The sequence below is a fragment of the Eptatretus burgeri genome, chromosome 4 (genome assembly GCF_056783735.1).
Source record: "Eptatretus burgeri isolate ZD-2024b chromosome 4, Ebu_testis_v1, whole genome shotgun sequence".
NCBI lineage: Eukaryota > Metazoa > Chordata > Myxini > Myxiniformes > Myxinidae > Eptatretus > Eptatretus burgeri.
Window position 1 is genome coordinate 129,286,188 of NC_140964.1, and position 20,148 is coordinate 129,306,335.

The following is a 20,148-nucleotide window of genomic DNA, read 5'->3' on the forward strand; positions in this document are numbered from 1 at the left end:
TGCCCAACTGTGTCTGCGGACGTCCTCCAGCAGTTTGGTTACTTTTTATTAGGAGGTTGGTGGCAGGATTTGCACTCCGGCCACTGTAAAACCCTTCATTCCACAAAAGACAAAAACGCAAAAAAAATCTGAAAACCCACTCCGTGGGAGTATCTCCTGTGCAGCTTCCCTTCGCAGGGCAGCTCACCAGATGACGGGATTGGGGCAAAGCCTTCGGGACCCCCAATCTTTGATAGGAGGGAAACCACGGGGTAACATCCCTGGGTCAGATTGCGGGAGAGTGTGTCGGAGTGGTGCTGAGTTGTCGTCCACCAGACGGCGGTCTCCTTGGGTTAACCTGAGGCGGTCCCTTCAGGTGGGTGCCTGGAATGTCCTATCCCTAAGAGAGGATGATCACCTGTCTGTTATCATCTGAGCTCAAGCGTTTGGACATCGGTATTGCAGCACTCTCTGAGGTTCGGAGATCGGATTGCGGAGAGATAATGGTGGGTGGTTACACCTACTATTGGTCTGGTCACTCTGATGGTTACCGGAGTCAAGGAGTTGCTGTAGCTGTGTCCAATTAGCTGACCCCAATGTTATTTGAGGTAACACCGGTCAACGAGCGTATTATGAGACTAAGGATTCGTCACTCCGTAGGTGTCAATTCCCTAGTCTCTGTCGATGCTCCGACTGAGGCGAATGACCTCGCCGCGAAGGACACATTCTACGCCACACTCGAGTCTGTGGTTGATCAGTGCCCCGGACGAGATACACTTCTAATCTTGGGGGATTTTAATGCATCGACTGGAACTGATAGGGATGGTTATGAGACATGTGTTGGTCCCCATGGGTCAGGAACTATGAACCAGAATAGCACTAAGTTCCTTGATTTTGCAAGAAGTCATGGATTTAGGGTGGCTGGTTCATGGTTTCAGCACCCACAAGCTCATCGCTGGACTTGCTATTCCAACGCTGGCGGTGTGGCAAAGGAGATTGACCATGTCCTCGTTGACGGTCGCTGGAGGATGATCCAGAACTGCAGGGTCTACCGAAGTGCTCAGTTCCTCAATACTGACCACCGGCTTGTTGTAGCAACTCCAAAGCTGCACCTTAAATCCTGGAGAATGGTACCATCCCAGCCTTGGCTGGATGTTTACAAGCTAAAGGATGAGAGAGTAGCTGAGGAGTTTGCGAACAGGCTAAGTGGATATTTGGGGTGTCTGGGTGCTTTGAGGGGTCCTGAAGAGTTGTGGAAGTGCCTTCAAGACCACCGTCCTTGATGTCGCCGGTGGATGTCATGGAACTCACCGCAGGGCAAAGAAGAATTTTGTCTCTCCAGGGACACTGGATACCATTGACCAGAGTCGCAGGGCCAGGCTGAATGGCAGAGCTTAACTGTTCAGGGAGCTGAGGCATAAAACTGTACATGCACTAAGGGTGGACAAAGAGGCCTATGTGTGAGGAATCTGTGAGGGGGTAGAACATCACCTGTGGACAGGTGATTCTCGTCCCGCTTACAGGGGAATTCGCGCATTGCGTTCATCCAAGCCCATCCCTTGGAGCACTGCAGTTAGAGCAGGGAGTGGTAGGCTATTGACAGAGGAGTCAGAAGTGAAGGCCCGCTGGGCCGGTTACTTTGAGCGGTTGTACCAGGCTGATCCGCCAGCTGTCGAGTTGGACGTCAAAGGTGTTACAATCCCAATTGCTGACCCTCCAATCAACAATCAATCCAATCATGATTTCCACATGAATATGTTCCAATCTGAACTGCATCAAGACCTCATTACTTTATGCCGCACACTAAATTGTTGATACATCTTCCTCAAATCATGACTCCATCCTCCACGTCATCCAAGTTTGGTTTCTTAATGATGTACTCATTATGCAGATTATCATTTTCAACTGTGGTCCACCTTCGCTTGTGGAAACACGCACGGGCTGCGGTGAACCGGTTGAAACGGGGTAAAGCTCCAGGGATCTGTGGCAGCCATGCTGAACTTCTCATGGCTGGTGGAAATTCTGCACTCGTGTCGTTGCATGCAGTTTTGTGCTCTGCCTGGAACACAGGCATCATCCCAAATGATTGGAAGAGGGGCCTTGTTGTCCCCCTCTGGAAAGGGAAGGGTGATCGCCAAGACTGCAACAACTACGGAGGGGTGACGCTGCTCTCAGTGCCGGGCAAGGTCTTTGCTCGGATAATTCTTGATAGGGTTCGCCACCATCTGCTTGAGCACCAGCGTCGAGAGCAGTCAGGCTTTACACCAAAGAGGTCAACGATTGACCGCATCCTTGCTCTTCGTGTCCTCACCGAACGCAGACGAGAGTTTCGGCAGGGGCTGCTTGCAGCCTATGTTGATCTCTGTAAAGCGTTCGATTCAGTGAATCGGGATGCCCTCTGGAGGATTCTTGGTCTTCGTGGGGTGTCACCAAAACTGATCGCTCTGATGTCTGAACTCTACTCTGGTACTGAGAGTGCTGTGAAGTGTGGTGGTACCATCTCTGACTTATTTCCAGTTGTTACTGGAGTTCGTCAGGGGTGTGTACTGGCCCCCACACTTTTCAGCACTTGTATGGACTGGATTTTAGGGAGGATGTCGGAAAGATCAAGCTGCGGTGCATCGTTTAGGAATGTCAAGATCTTGGACCTTGATTTCACAGATGATGTAGTCATCTTTGTAGAGACTTTAGATATGCTTTTGGGGGCCCACGAGGTGCTGAATGAGGAGTCGGAGCCGCTGGGATTATGGGTTTCTTGGATCAAAATTAAGATCCAGGCTTTCAATGACATCTTGGATGCTGCTGTGCTGTCTGTGTCTGTTTGTGGTGAGGATGTTGAGGTCGTGATATTCATGTCTCTGCTGGCTGTGAGGCAGAGGTCAATAGACGTCTGGGTCGGGCCTGGGAAGTCATGGATTCACTGGATCATGGGGTGTGGCGCTGCCGGTACCTGTGCAGGACGACGAAAGTACGAGTCTTCAGGTCCGTGATGTTTCCAGTCTTGCTCTATGGATGCGAGACGTGGACTCTGACCAAGGATCTGAGATGGAGACTTAATTCCTTTGGTGCCAGGTCTCTTCGGAGAATCCTTGGCTATCGCTGGTCAGATTTTGTGTCCAACAAGCGGTTGCTGAGAGAGACTCGGATGAGATTTGTTACCTGCATGGTCCGTGAGCGTCAGTTGCGGCTGTATGGACATGTGGCTCGTTTTCCTGACGCTGATCCTGCTCACCAGATTCTCTCAGCGAGAGGGTCTCGTGAGTGGATTAGGCCAATAGGCCAACCACGTTCCTCGTGGTTGCAACAGGTTGACCAGCATCTCAAGGAGATGGGGATGGGCCTGGCATCTTCCTGGGGGAAGGCCAGACGGAGGCCCCTGGAGTACCGGCGGAAAGTGGACGCAGCGACGTGCTGTTCTGGTACATGCTCCCCTACCTGACCTGACCTTACTTCAAAGGAAAAATCACATTATGCTTTAATCAAAAATTTATCAAGATTAACCAAATCACAACTATACAAGAGAAAATGTAAAACGTATCCTTGTAAGAGATGTCTCAACTCTTTACATACAAAAGAATGATTAAATCAACATTCAAAATATTGTCGTAATCATAAATCAACCATTATCAATTTACCAAAAGCAGGTTCAAACATATTATTCAAAGATTTAAACAAATCTATAAAACATCCATTTGTGATGTATGCTGATTTTGAAAGTATCCTTGAAAAGATAGATACTGTTTCTCCAAATCCAAATAAATCATACACAAATAAATATCAAAAACATACTCCTTGTGGTTTCTGTTATTACATCAAATCATCTGTTGGTGATAAATGCAACAAGTTATAACTTTAAAGAGGATAAGATGCCTCAAAGTAGTTTGTAAGACGATTGGAATAAGACTGCAGAAGTCGAAGAGAAATAATGGTTAAAACTCATAAACCAATGTTATTAACAAAGGGAGAGAAAAAGGAATTTACAAAGAACAGTATCTGTCATATTTGTGAGGAGAAAATTGAGGGAGAGGTCAAAGTTAGGGATCATTTTCATCTTACTAGAAAATACCTATATTGGATAGATAGACCTATAGGTCCAGCTCATTCCCATTTTAATCTTAATTACAAGCCCCCAAACTTTATTCCTGGCTTTCTTCACAACAACGCTCACTGACACACATCTATTTATAAATGAACTTTCAAAGACATCTGGAGATATTTCTGCCATTCCGAACACAGATCAAAAATACATCTCATTCACAAAAACAATTCATACATCCCCCATAACCCATATCAGATTTGACACATACAAGCTTATGGCAAGTCCATTTTCTAACTTAACATCAAATATTAAAAACTTACCGAATGTTAAATCACATTTCTCAAATCAAGAAGAAATTGATCTCTTCTCACAAAAAGGGAATATTGTTATGGATCTGGAAGCCATTTACACCCAAAAAGACTCATTCCCAAGTTTAGTTATCTCGATAAGTATGTGTTTATAGTTAGGGTCCCCTTCCTGTGTCGAATGGGAATTACATGTGTGCGCTGCGAATTACTTTTTTAATCAGGGTTTTTGCAATACCAATCGAGCCTCCAGCCAACCGAAACCATCACTCCTTCACTTCGCACATCGCGCCATTACACACGCGTGTCCAGCCACGTACGTGGGCGGAGATTTCCATCGCCTCAGATCGAGACTCCGCTCAGGAATGCAGGGGAGTGCCCCTTTTCCAATCACGCCACAGAGGGCGACTTTCCCACGACACCTCGGCCAATGGGGTTGAGATTTCCACAGAGGGTGACTTTCCCACGACACCCTGGCCAATGGGGTTGAGATTGCCTCATAGGGTGACATTCCCACGACACCCCGGCCAATCAGGTTGAGATTGCCTCAGAGGGCGACTTTCCCATGACACCCCGGCCAATGGGGTTGAGATTGCCTCATAGGGTGACATTCCCACGACACCCCGGCCAATGAGGTTGAGATTGCCTCAGAGGGTGACTTTCCCATGACACCCCGGCCAATGGGGTTGAGATTACCACAGAGAGCGACTTTCCCACGACACCCCGGCCAATGAGGGTGGAAATCGCCACAGATGGCGATTTTCTCACGCCGGAGGAAAAAAGGAATAAAAGGAACACCAGGCTGGGAGCGTTGGTAGTCTTGGGGGTCGCGGGTCTTGGTGCTGGCTGGTTCGTCTGGTCCTGGGTCATCGTCATCTCTGATCTTCTCCTTGGTCTTGGTTTATTGGTGCATGGCCGGTTGGAAAGCGTGGTCCCTGATGCTTGGCGCTATGTGAAAGCTGTGGGTTTGAGTCCCGCCACGCGACCAAATCGTCGTACACCGCACAAAGCGGACAGGTGCAAGAATAGGCTAAAGTTAAGGCCGTGGCCACCGTGTGTGTGTGTGTGTGTGTGTGTGTGTGTGTGTGTGTGTGTGTGTGTGTGTGTGTGTGTGTGTGTGTGTGTGTGTGTGTGTGTGTGTGTGTGTCACCATTCCTGGAAGTAGAAACTGTTTAAGTGCCTTGTACATTAAAATGCATTTCTCGTATTCGGTTTTAACTCTGCTCTTTTTGTGCTCCCCTGCCCCCATTATAAATAAACGCACAATTGTTCAATGTACCAGCTCGTTTTCTGTGCTTTCCTTCATTGGCCTAGCAAGGTGCGTATTGAGAACTAGTAAGGCCGTTCGGGCCGTAAATTAATTTGGACCAACGGATCTTGGTAATCCCCACTCGGTTTATACCCGGATCGGGCTCGGTAAACGGTCTGTTCCGCCTGAGGTCCGTTGAAGGTGTGGTTTTCCCCGGTAGTTGGACAACGTGGGTATTTAGGTATATTGAAATTGGGCAATTAACCCGAACCCACGACGTCTAAGTATTGGCGACCACGGTCCGCTGGGGACCCGTGAACTCTCGGACTTATCCGAGAGTCACGACCTAAATTCCAGGTGTTCGGTGGGAGACTACTCCACTGCTCCACCTCGTGGTCGTTTATCGCCACCGACCCCCGGCCCACAACAATATGGATTCATTTGAGAGGTCTAAAGAAACAACTTCCTTCAAGGGAAAGTTCCTATAGCAAGTTGAATAAAACTCATTTCCGATAGAGATTATACACAAGCTAAAAAGGTTTGGGAGAAGTTTAATATATAGAATCTTGGAGAATATCATGATCTGTATCTCAAAACTGATGTATTGATATCCACTGATGTGTTTGAAAGTTTTAGAACAGTCTGTCGTGAAAAAATTCTTATGGATTCGACCCTGCTCACTATTACACAGCCCCGGGCTTGGCTTGGATTGCTATGTTAAAAATGACAAAACAGAATTTGGAATTCATCCGTGATATAGATATGCTTTTCCGAATCAGTGATATAGTCATTGTGAACAGAGCTCCTCTCTCTCGCCAAAGAAATTTAAATTTGCAATGTATGCTGACTTCTGTGTTAAGTATAAGTGTTAAGATATTGGGTTGGGAATTTTAACAGGCTGTCTTTTACTTTAAAACAGGAATTTTAACTGTCTTTTTACTGATTCATAAATGATAGAACCAAGCAATAACCAAACCAAAGAGTGGAGATGTAATCAACCTTGCTGTTTAAATGGGAAACAAAGAATGTGAGAAATATCAAATAAGTCTAATTGAAGAAATAACCAGGGTAAAAGTAGATAAAACAAATAAGAGGATAAATTGAATTACAAATAAGTTGGAGGATGTAAAGAAAAAAAATTAATATCCTTGAATGGACTTTGATGAAAACTGGACTGAAAACTTTGATGGTTATCAATTGAACAATGGAAAAACAATTTACTGCAATCTCAAAATGATATATGGCTCAGGAAGTGGTCAAACAAGAACATTGAGAGAAGTTTATCATTTCATTTATGCACAACAAAGACACTTCAACCAAGAACCAGGTTCCAAGTTATTCTTTGTGAATATACTCGATGGAAATGAATGTTATAAGAAAATAAAGTTATTCCCTAAAGTAGAACATGGACAAATATTAGTTGGTTTGCTCTTTGAGTGGAATGAAAATATGAAAGGGAAGAAGTGCTTTAATCAGTAAGTCTCAATCCTTCATAGTCTCAATTTTACATTTGCTTGTATGGGAGGGAAGGGGATAGGTGGGGAGAAAATGAGTCTGCTATTTTAAGCTTTTGGGGCTTGGGTCAGAAAGTTTTTCCCTTTCACCCCATTTATTTGAATGGGTGTCCCAGAAACCCCATTTATCATCTACTCACATCTTCAATTTTTACCTCAGAGGAACACAAACAAGCCCATGTTTATGAGTAAACGACTCGTAATTTTCGATGCAGAAACATTCACTCACTTCAAGCACAATGCGAAAATGACTTTTTAACAGATTTCAGTGAAATAGTATCTGAAATAAGACGAATTACCTTCACACAATCACAGTGATGGAGAAAATACAACCTCTAGTGGTCTCGCCAGGCCGCAAGCTGAGAACCTCCCAACACCAGACTGTGGGTTCTTGCTGTATTTCTTTGTGTATAACATGAGACACTGAAAAATACACTAAGCAACAGCGCTTCGCGATTGCACATGCAAGATAAGCAGCTCGGTAAGTGGGAGGAGAGACGAATATAGACCCACACAGAGATGTACATTATGGTTCTTCTCAGTCTTGTCGTGTTCACAATGGGCCTGGAAATCCTTGAATGGCGAAACAGCATTTAGAGCTCTTAAACAATATTTTTCTGATTAAATTAGTGGAGTGGTTTAAAATATCCATATCCTTTCTTTCGATGCTTGCACAAACATTTTCAAGATAGATTCATTGAGGATGCGGATTGCATTTGAGCAAGTGACTGGAGTTGGCCTTGATGGAATGATAACTTTTACCCGAATAGAGAAGTTCAAAAATGTGCACTGGGTGGCACTCATTTCTGATGATGCTTTCACTCTTTTTCCTGTTCAGCTGGAGTGGAGGCTCTCAATGGAAGGCAGATCACATCGAATAATTTTACAAGCATTCATCAGCCTCCTTTTCTTTTGTATTGTCACATTTTGTCTATCCAGATTTTCATCAACCCTGACCTTGCTGTTCCCTCTAATGTGGTCGTATGACAGCTTAGCTGTCGGGTAGCTATCATTTCTTGAAGCACGACTGTCGCTGATGCAGTGCCCCTCTACCAGTGCACACACTGGAACTGGAACTCATTTCGCCGACCTCGGAAGGATGACAGGCTGAGTCAACCCCCTGGTGTGTTAATTCAGCAGCCGACGGGGCTTGAACTCGGGACCCCAGGATCCCAAGCCGCCACCCAAACCACTGAGCCAACACCAGACTATGTTTCCTCCAATGCAAATGGTTTTTTAATTTCTCCTCCACATTCTCCATTCACTTCAATCTTAGAACCCAGGAAGATGGAACTTTTCATGATTTCCACATGAATGTGTCTCAATCTGAACTGCATCAAGACCTCATTACTTTATGCCGCACACTAAATTGTTGATACATCTTCCTCAAATCATGACTCCATCCTCTACGTCATCCAAGTTTGGTTTCTTAATGATGTACTCATTATGCAGATTGAACAAGTAAGGGGTGAAAATGAACCCCTGTTTTAACCCCTTTTCAAATTCCAAATAATTCCCTCTCCATATTCTGTTCTTACTTTCGCATTTTTTTAGTGTGCAGGTTTATCAGCCACATCATGTGCTGTGACATCCCCATTTCTCTCAGCATAATCTACATTATCAGAAAAATAATCGGTTGCAGATTAAATCAATTTAATGGTGAGGTGTGGGTGTGGGGGGATAACTCTGATGATTATCCATCCAGGAATAACGGGGTACCAGCCTGTAAGACTGACCATCTTAACATGGAGAGTGGGGGTCTCTAGAATATATAATTTTACAAATGGTGTTATATTTTGATTTTAACAAAAAAAATTTGCAAAATGATGTATTGTTTGTTTTTTGTAGAACCCTCAAGAGGCCAAAACGGACGAATCACCTCCAGGAGGAGCTTGGCAGTGAAGAAGACATCTTTTTTAAAGAAACAATCACGAGATCAAGACTCACGACCCTTAAAATACAAGTGTATATCCGGTCCTCCCAACACAGAGCTTAACATGAAATTATACAAATACAAACGGGTTCTTGAAAGGCGAATACATCGTAAGTATAATGTGAGCATGATGGATTTTGCTTCAACAAGTAAACTCAAAAGACGCGTGAAGGTCGATAGAGTAGAACGTCGTTACAAATGCTCCATATGTGATGAGGGTTTCCTTCAAAAATGTTACGTCAAAGTGCATATGAGAATCCATACAGGAGAGCGGCCTTACAAATGCTCCATATGTGACAAGGAGTTCTCTCAAAAAGGCAATTTGAAAGTGCATATGATGATGCATACAGGAGAGAGACCTTACAAATGCTCCATATGTGACAAGAGTTTCTCTCATCAAGGCAGTTTGAAAGTGCATATGAGGATCCATACAGGAGAGCGTCCTTACAAATGTTCCATATGTGACAATGGTTTCTCTCAAAAAGACCATTTGGAAAAGCATGCGAGGATCCACACAGGAGAGCGTCCTAACAAATGCTCTGTCTGTGATGAGGGTTTCTCTTTCAAAGACAGTTTGAATATGCATATGATGATCCATACAGGAGAGCATCCTTACAAATGCTCCATATGTGACAAGGGTTTCTCTCAAAAAGGCAGTTTGAAAGTGCATATGAGGATCCATACAGGAGAGCGTCCTTACAAATGTTCCATATGTGACAAGGGTTTCTCTCATAAAAGCAGTTTGAAAGTGCATGTGAGGATTCATGCAGGGGAGCGTCCTTACAAATGCTCCACATGTGACAAGGATTTCTCTCATAAAGGCAATTTGAAAGTGCATATGAGGATCCATACAGGAGAGCGTCCTCACAAATGCTCCATATGTGATGAGGGTTTCTTTCAAAAAGGTCATGTCAAATTGCATATGATGATCCATACAGGAGAGCGTCCTTACAAATGTTCCATATGTGACAGGGGTTTCACTCACAAAGGCAGTTTGAATGTGCATATGAGGATCCATACAGGACAGCGTCCTTACAAATGTTCCACATGTAACAAGGGTTTCTCTCAAAAAGACCATTTGGGAAAGCATGCGACGATCCACACAGGAGAGCGACCTTACAAATGTTCTGTCTGTGATGAGGGTTTCTCTCGAAAAGACAATTTGAATAGGCATCTGAGGATCCACGCAGGAGAGCGACCTTAAAAGTGCTCCATATGTGATGAGGGTTTCTCTTTCAAAGACAGTTGGAACGAGAGGCGGAGCACTCGGTAGAGTGCAAAACCTCCGCCGCCAATACTGCTAGGTCACTCAAGTGAACCTGATATCCTATTCATTCAATTTGCCGTCAACAGTGCTCAGAGTTTTCGTTTGCAACTTTCCCTTTTACATACTCAATTCATTCATCATAACTAGATTCCTTGAGACAGAAATTGATTTTACATGGGTATATCCACCTGAAGTTCCAAAATCAGCCACAATTATAATTTTGGAATGTTTTTTTGTTGGAAATCACTAATAACATGTGGAAATGCAACAAAAAAAATCGAAATTGTTTAAAAAAAAAGTTGCAAATTTTTTTTTTTTTCTCCAACACTTTTTTTGTTGGAAATCACTTAAAACATGTAGAAATGCAAAAAAAAAAATCAAATATTTTTTCAAAATGCCCACCATAGTGGCCATATTGGACTTTGGACCAAGTCCAAAATCTAATGGCATGATCCTTGGACCATACCTAATCCCCCGACCAAGTTTTGTCGAAATCCGTCCAGGAGTTTTTCCGTAATACTGTTCACAAACAAACAGACAGGGGTGAAAACAGTAACCTCTGTCCATCTTCGATGGCGGAGGTTAATCAGATCCTCTTCAAGCTTCTTATATTGATTCACCAAAAGAGATAAAACTAAAGAAAGTGGTTGTTAATATTCAAAACAAAGATAATTAATGTTTTCTGTGGTCTGTTCTTGCTCACTTACATCCTCCACAATGGAAACCTCAAAGGGTTGAACATAAGAAATACAAGAATACTTTAAACGTTGAAGATTTAACGTTTCCAATGTCATTGAGAGATATTCCTAAATTTGAGAAAATGAATAATCTATCTCTTAATGTATATGGATTAGCCTGGTGTTGGCTAAGTGGTTAGGGTGGCGGCTTGGGATTCCCAGGGTCTTGAGTTCAAGCCCCGTTGGCTGCTGAATTAACACCAGGGGGTTGACTCAGCCTGTCATCCTTCGAGGTCGGTGAAATGAGTACCAGTGTACTGGTCCCGGTGTATGCCCCGGTTAGAATAGGTGTACCATATCCCTGCGTGTCGTAAGAGGCGACCAGGGTTGGCGTCAGGAAGGGCATCCGGCCATAAAATATTGCCTCAAGAAAAAGCCCAACCCCTGCACAGCAGGGAAAAATGGCTGTAAAAAGTCATTTTTTTTAATTATTATTAATGTATATGGATAAACGGATAAAAACAAAGTTCAGATATTAAAAATTTCAAACAACGATAAAAATGATGAAACACACATTGACCTTCTCTACTTCACTTCAAAGGAAAAATCACATAATGCTTTCATCAAAAATTTATCAAAAATTAACCAAATCACAACCATACAAGAGAAAATGTAAAACGTATCCTTGCAAGAGATGTCTCAACTCCTCTCACACAAAAGAACGATTAAATCAACATTCGAAATATTGTCGTCATCATAAATCAACCGTAATCAATCAAGTAAGAACTTTATTGAGGAGAAGATTCCTCAGAGGAGTTTGAAAGACGATTGGAAAAATCGTTCACATACAACTAAGAGAAATAATGGTTAAAACCAATAAACCAATGTCATTAACAAAGGGAGATGAAAATAATTTAGAAAGAACAGCATCTGTCATATTTGTGAGGAGAAAATTGAGGGTGAGGTCAAAGTTTGGGATCATTGTCATCTTACTGGAAAATATCGAGGTCCAGTTCATTCCCATTGTAATCTTAATTACAAGCCCCCAAACTTTATTCCTGTCTTTCTTCACAACAACGCTCACTATGACACACATCTATATATAAATGAACTTTCAAAGACATCTGAAGATATTTCTGCCATTCCTAACACACATCAAAAATACATGTCATTCACAAAAACAATTCATCCATCCCCCATATCAGATTTCTTGTCACACTCAAGTTTATGGCAAGTCCATTATCTAACTTCGCATCAAATATTAAAAACTTTCCAAATCTTAAATCACATTTCTCAAATCAAGAAGAGATTGATCTCTTATCACAACAGGGAATATATCTGTGTAACTATATAGATTCATTTGAGAGGTTTAAAGAAACACAACTTCCTCCAAGGGAAAGTTTCTATAGCAAGTTGAATAAAACTCAGATTTCCGATTGAGATTATACACAAGCTAAAAAGGTTTGGGAGAAGTTTAATATAAAGAATCTTGGAGTTTAATATAAAGAAAAAAGAATCATGATTTGTATCTTAAAACTGATGTGGTGTTATTGGCTGATATGTTTGAAACTTTTAGAAGTCTGTCATAATAAAAATTCTTATGGATTAGACTCCGCTCACTATTACACGGCCCCGGGTTTGGCTTGGAGTGCTATGTTAAAAATGACAAAACAAAATTTGGAATTCATCAGTGATATACATATGCTTTTAATGATAGAGAAGGCTAAAAGAGGAGGAATATCTCAAGTATGTTCCCAGAGATATGCTAAAGCAAATACCAAATATGTTCCTGATTCTAATAAGAATGAGGACAACTCTTACCTGATGTATTATGATGCTAACAATTTGTATGGGTGGGCTATGTCTCAATCTTTACCTTATGGAAAACTTAAATGGGTTAAAGAAAAACATTATGAAAAGTTTTCAAGACATTGTTGTCTCCTCTCAAAAATAATTGGATGAAGCTGAAGTTGGATATTATTTTGAGGTTGAATTAAAATATCCAGAAGTACTTCAAAACAAACATAAAGACCCACCTTATGCCCCTGATAAAGAAAGTCCAAGAAAAGAATTGTTAAGTGATTACCAACAGTCATTTAATATAAAAGGTAAATCTCCAGAAAAACTATTTACGACATTAAATGATTAAGAAAGTTATGTTTTGCATCAAAGGAACTTGAGACAATATTTATCTGCTGGGTTGAGAGTGAGTAATATTCATAGTATTTTGAAATTTAAACAAAGTCATTAGTTAAATAAGTTTATTGATTTTAATACAAAAAAGAACAGAAGCAAAAGCAGATTTTGAGAAGGACTTTTATAAATTAATGAGTAATGCTGTATTTGGAAAGACTGGAAAACGTTCGGAATCGACAAAACATGACTTGCTCCATCTTGGAAACAGGCTTCAAAGTTAATTAATAGACCAAGTTTTGAGCGAGCAGAGGTGTTTTCAGAGAACTTTTGTGCTATTCATTTGAAAAAAAGAGAGGATTGAAATGGATGAACCTATTGTTACGGCTGTGGAAATTCGCAAATCACCATTCAGGTCCTGTAGGTGAGATATCTCTTAAGTACATGTGTAGTTAGCCCAAATCCGTTGTCTAGAGGGAATTTATGTGATTCATTCGGGCTGCGATCCTTTGAGATAGCCGTTTTTCTTTTTCTGTTATTTTAAACGACAAACCTCCACGCAAACAACAACCGCCACCAACTACGCCACAACGCCAACCGCGCTACAATTACCCTCACAACAACCACCACCATCTTCGTCACTACCCCCGCTGACGAACGCCATCCTCCATGGTCCACACTACGACGGTTTCCGCGTTGGAAACCGTCGAGAACGCAAGGAGGGAAAGAAGAAGGCACAACGATGGCGCGTGGATTTTTTCCCGCCTGTTTCTCCGAGGAGTGTGACAAAAGCGGGGTGGGGGAGCTGGCGCCCGATTGGTGGATGCGCGGTGTGACGCAGCCAGGGAGGAGGCACGCCCCTCTTCGAGACCTTTCTCGAAGCGCCTCGAAGGGGGGTGGAGCAGAGAACGGGGCGGAGCCCTGCGCTATAAAAAGGGGTGGATCTGCGAAGAGGATTGGTTGTTGTTGTTCCTGCGGAGCCTTTTGATCCTGCAAGCCTGTTGATCCCTGATAAGCCTTGGACAAACGACGGTGTGAAGAGAGAGAGAGAGACAGAGAGAGAAATAGAAATAGAGAGAGAGAGACAGAGAAATAAAGAGAGAGATAGAGATATAGATATAGATATAGATATAGACAGAGAAATAGAGATAGAGATAGAGAGAGCTCCTGTTCGGGGGTTCTTGTCCGAGGGTTCGCCGGTGTCTGTGTGGTCCCGAGACCCCGCTGGTGGGACGGAGCGTCCGCCATTTCCTCTCTCTCGACCCTGAGTGTCGACGATTTCTTCCCTCCCCCCCCCCGTCCGCACCGAGAGAGCGCTGAAAACCCCGTCCATTCCCCAAAACCCCCGTCTGTGGCGTCGAACGGCCACAAGTGCCGGCGTGAAGCACGAGCTCGCCGACCACGCCGGAGGAGCGGGGAGCTGAGGGCGCGGAGCAGGACTCGTTGCGCGCACAGGGAAGTGACCACTTCTATTTCTTTTGGGCTCTGTGTAAATGTCTGTGGGTGGTGCCGTCTGTAAAGTAGAACTGTATAAGTGTTGCCGTGTGTGCGCCTAGTCGGTAGTAACTCTGCGTCGTTGTTGCTTTTGTTTTTGTTGCCATATGTGCATTTTGACTGTATATGTGTGCTTTCCGTGTGTCGTGTAAATAAAGTTCTTGCATGTTGAACTGTGCCCTTCCTTTTAATTGACCCTCCATCCTGCTTCACGTAAAGGGTTCGTAGTGGGCTTAGTACGCCCGGTAATTAATCAGAACCGTCAAGGCCGACGACAACACCGCTCGGTTATCACTGTCGCACGAAACGGACCGCTTAAGCGGTTCGTGTCCGGGGTCGGCCTGTGGCGTGGTACGATCGCCCGGTCGACCATCCGCGCAGGTACTTAGGTAGATCGAATTTGGCGGGCAACCCTATCCTGTGCGGGTGGGCAATTGGCACGATCGTGGTGGGGTTAAACCCCCACCCGTGACTAGCTCCCGGCGTTGGTCCGAGAGGGTCACGACTGAATTGTCCGTCCGGTGGGCGACATGCCGCGATTCAAGTCACGTGGCCGTCTGCACGCCGGTGGGCGCGAATTCGCAACACTATTTATATAGGAACATCAATTCTTGACTTGTCAAAGCCATTAATGTGCAACTATTACAATAACAAACCGGTAGGCAACGAGGGATTCGCTCGGATCGAAGCGCTGGATGCTATGCTTTTCATTCTGACCGATCCACCGACGAAGATTCATTGCCAAGACGTATTGGTTCACATACAATTGTTCCTCTGCCTGGCAAGAGTTTTCCTATTGCGTATTTTGCCAACTGGCACTCTTCATAAAAAAATGACGGTAAATCGACACCCTATTTTTGAAGGACTACCATTTGAAAAATAATCAGTTTGCTGGTTTGTGCTATGGAGCTTCGCGTTGCACGCGCGCGCACACACACACACACACACACACACACACACACACACACACACACACACACCCACACACACACACACACACACACACACACACACACACACACACACATAAACTTCTCTCAATGCTCTTGTTTGACCACACCTCCTGAGCCACACAATATTTTTCATAAGCCACGCCCACTTTCCATAAGCCACGCCCACTTTTCATCAACCACGTCCACTTTTCATCAACCACGTCCACTTTCCTAAGCCCCTCATAAAAAATGACGGTAAATAGACACCGTATTTTTGAAGGACTTCCATTTGAAAAATAAAACCTCAATCAAAAATCGGCTCGAGTAAACTTTTCTAAATATCTCGAAGTGTTTAATTCCGAAGTCTCGTTTCTCCACATTAAAAACTGAAGGACAAGTATTGAAAATACTGTACGTGGTTTTTCGGCCGCTGCACAGCAACGGGTGGTTGCTAGGCAACGAAATTCAAACGTGCACATTCCCAGTATATATTCCACATGTTGGCAAAGTTTCATCGAAATCGGTTCGCTGGTTCGTGCTGTGGAGCCTCGCGTTGCAGACACACACACACACACACACACACACACACACACACACACACACACACACACACACACACACACACACACACACACACACACACACACACACACACACACACACACACACACACACACACAGGGATATCTGGCATATATAGCGAATCCAATAATTTAAAATCAAAGTACAAGGATAATGTGTCATTGTTATACTGTATATGGATACAGATAGATTTATATTAGAAATTAAGACAAGTGATGTATATGAGGATATGATTGATACAAGTAATTATAAGTCAGCTGATGTGTTGTTTTCAAAGAATAAAAAGGTTACTGACAAGTTTAAAGATGATTTGGGTGGGAAGGTCATAAGTGAATTTATAGTATTGAAATCAAAGTCTTATGCTTTTATGTATATTGATATTAATAACATTGAAAGGTGTGATAAGAAGCTAAAGGGAATAAAGAAAAATATAATCAAGGAAACGATAAACTTTAAACATTATTACAACTGTTTAACCGTAAAGAAGGAAGAGTTCAGAAAAATGAATGCAATAAGAAGTTATAAACATCAATTATATACAGAAGATATAAATAAGAAAGCAAAAGGAGCTTTTGATGATAAAAGTAGATAAAACAAATAAGCGGATAAATTTAATTACAAGTAGGTTGGAAGATGCAAAGAAAAAAAATATATCCTTTCAATGGATTGAAAACTTTGATGGTTATCAATTGAACAATGGAAAAACAATTGACTGCAATCTCAAAATGATATGTGGCTCAAGAGGTGGTCAAATAAGAGCATGAAGAGAAGTTTATCATTTCATTTCTGCTCAACAAAGACACTTCAACCACGAACCAAGTTCCAAGTTATTCTTTGTGAATATACTCAATGGAAATGAACGTTATAAGAAAATTAAGTTATTCTCTGAAGTAGAACATGGACAACGAGAGGGGGAGCACTCGGTAGAGTGCAAAACCTCCGCCGCCAATACTGCTGGGTCACTTAAGTGAACCTGATATCCTATTCAATGTAGGTCAAAACGGATCAGACTCTACTGAACCACGATTGAATAAACTAAACTAGATTGACGCGCATGTAGAAGTGCCCAAAAAAAAAAAAAGTTGCAAAATTTCCAAGTTTTTTTTTTTCTCCAACAAATTTTTTGGGGGGGAGTTGGAAATCACTTAAAACATGTAGAAATGCAAAAACAAAAATTCAAATATTTTTTCAAAATAGCCGCCATAGCGGCCATATTGGACTTTGGAACAAGTCCAAAATCGAATAGCATGATCCTTGGACCATACCTAATCCCCCCCACCAAGTTTCTTCGAAATCCGTCCAGGAGTTTTTCTGTAATACTGTTCACAAACAAACAAATACACAGACAGGGGTGAAAACAGTAACCTCTGTCCATCTTCGATGGCGGAGGTTAAAAATCAGCCCCATGACCCCACCCCCTCTGGCCCGGCCCCTAGAGGTCATATCAAAAATCCGAGTGTTGTGCACTTCCCCATACATATATCTACTATGTCCTAAAGCTTCAAGTTTCTATCTCAAACGGTGTAGGAGGAGCTATTTTGACCCCCAAGCACACGCTGTTCATCATGTGTTTAAAAAAAATATGTTGTTAAATGTATAACTCATGAATATGTTTGATTTAAAAAGCTACAAGACAATTTTTTTTTAAATAGGCTCCCATGACCCCAACCCCTCTGGCCCGGCCCCTAGGGATCATATCAAAATCCGAAAGCGTTGTGCACTTCCCCATACATATATCTACTCTGTCCCAAAGTTTCAAGTTCCTATTTCAAACGGTGTAGGAGGAGTTACAGGGTAAGACAGACAGACGTACGGACAGATGGACGGCAGAGACAATCACAATATTCCTGCTTTTCTTCGAAAGCACGGGAATAACGAGAGGAAGAACCCCAAAAAAGTGAGGTAACCATCTAAGGTGATAAATATTAGTAATGATAAATAATAATACCCGACAACGCTGTCTCTCCCTCTCTCGTTCAAAATAGACAAGACAAGACAACAGCAAGAGAAAACCATCAGTTGGATGATAGAGAAAGGAAAAAGAGCAGGGAAAAGCAACACAAAGCTCCACACGTACCGCCAGAGTCTGAGCAACAGAACCCTGTGATTGCACATGCGTGCCAAAGCAAGCAACAGCTGTGTAAAGTGGGAGGAGAGGGAGAGAGACAGACACAGACAGAGACAGAGACAGAGACAGAGACACACACACACAGAAACAGAGAGAAAGAGAGCGAGAGCGAGACTTTTGAAGCACTTTTATTTATAAAGGTAGGAAAAACACACACGTCATGCAAATAATCACAAAATCACTAAATTTCCAAACGTGTGCAACCCAACAACACCAGAGAAACCCCCCCCCCCCATCTTTGACACTATAATTTAAAAAAAAAACTCAAAACACCAACATCAACTTTACAAAAACCTCCCTGTGCACACCATTTTTGCAGAAAGGTTTGCAAATAATCTTTCATTAGACAAAAAAAGAACTCCATATGTAGCCTTGCCATGACAAGAGCCTTAAGGACTACTACAACATCACATAAAATATCAGCATTTGCAAGGAGCTTTGCTTTTCTTGTCCTGTAGATTGCCAGTTTTGCGATAGAAATCAAGAAATTGACAAGAGCAGTCTCTGAGCTCTTTTTGCAACCAAGTGGTATTCCAAAAACAACAAGTGAAATCCTTCAATACAGCGCGTGTGGTGAAGCAAATGAGTACACTAATGTTAAAATATGCAATTTATGCTTTTTCAGTTGAAAAACAATTAAAAAGCGTACTTAATATTTGAAATGTAAAAATCTTGTTATTATTGTGATAAGCACTTTTATATATATATATATATAACAGAAGGAATGAAATCGTTCGATACAGCGTGGCAGGAGGCCACAAAAAATGGTGGAATAAGAAGAACTTAGCTTTCAGCGTTCGGTGCGAAATGCGATGGTGGGCGGAAATGACGTCTTTCGGCGCGAAATGCGGTGGTGGGCAGAAATGACGTCTTTCGGTCGTTCGTACATGAGAGGGGCGCTTTTCTTGCTTTTTTCTGTCAAGCAATAAATTCAATGTTTTTCACATATATATAACACGTTAGTGTCACAAATTTCCATTGAAATACTCGGGTATTTCCGTCAATTGTCGCAATTTCAGTCTGGGTTATGCACTGCATCTACCGGACGGCCGTCATTGGCTGTCACAGGCACGTGTGGGAGGGGGGGGGACACCGGGACACCGGAGACGTGGTAGACACCGGGGACATTTCAAACTCTGTGCAATTGTATTCAGTGCACGCGCTGTAAAAAGAAGCATGGAGAAAGAAAAGTTTGTCCTATGCAACAGCAGTGATAACTCAAAAAGGGATGTCAGTCTTGCACAATCTACATATGCATGGAAAAGGTCTTCAGAGAGCATACAGAAAGGACATACCATAATTTCATTAAACCAGGGGTAGGGAACCTCCGGCCTCCGGGCCGTATACGGCTCGCGAGACTGTTTGATCCAGCCAGCGAGGCAATTCATAATATGGAATAGGCAAAGCCTAGAAGCGAACGTAGAATTCTTCTTACATTCGCTTCTTAAATATATCAAATTAAAGTCTTTTTGCTATGAAAAAATAAATATTACCTAAACGTTACCTTCACAACAACTACACCACCTAGAACAGGATCTCATCTGAAAAAATTAATATTACCTCAACATTACCTTCACAACAACTGCACCGCCGAGAACAGGATCTCATCTGAAAAAAAAAAATTCCTCAACATTACCTTCACAACAACTACACCGCTTGGAACAGGATCTCATCTAAAAAAAATTAATACGAGAAGCAAACGTAGTATTCTTCTTACATTCGCTTATGACTTTACCTCTAACTTGTTCACAACTGTATACGCAATTTCCGGATACTTCGGCCTGGATTCGGGATCAGCGATCAAATAATGTAAATCACGATTAAAAATTATTTTTTGATGATGCGGGAGATATCTTTATTAAAATCAGTGGAGGAAATATACACCATGTCTGATCTGATGCATGGCACCACCAAAT

The 20,148-nt window shown here is 42.6% G+C and overlaps 2 protein-coding genes across 11 annotated transcripts in view; one reads left to right on the plus strand and one right to left on the minus strand.

Annotated features, from left to right (window-relative positions):
* The window catches only part of LOC147029100 (uncharacterized), a 122,606-nt gene extending 107,843 nt beyond the window's left edge, over positions 1-14,763 (plus strand). The window contains exon 5 of the mRNA XM_085876198.1: positions 8,935-14,763. Coding sequence (XP_085732324.1) covers positions 8,935-10,223 — 1,289 coding nt within the window. The 3' untranslated portion in view covers positions 10,224-14,763. The remainder of the gene's footprint in view (positions 1-8,934) is intronic.
* Positions 1-20,148, minus strand: part of LOC147029101 (uncharacterized) — an 80,431-nt gene that overhangs the window by 40,153 nt on the left and 20,130 nt on the right. The window lies entirely within an intron of this gene.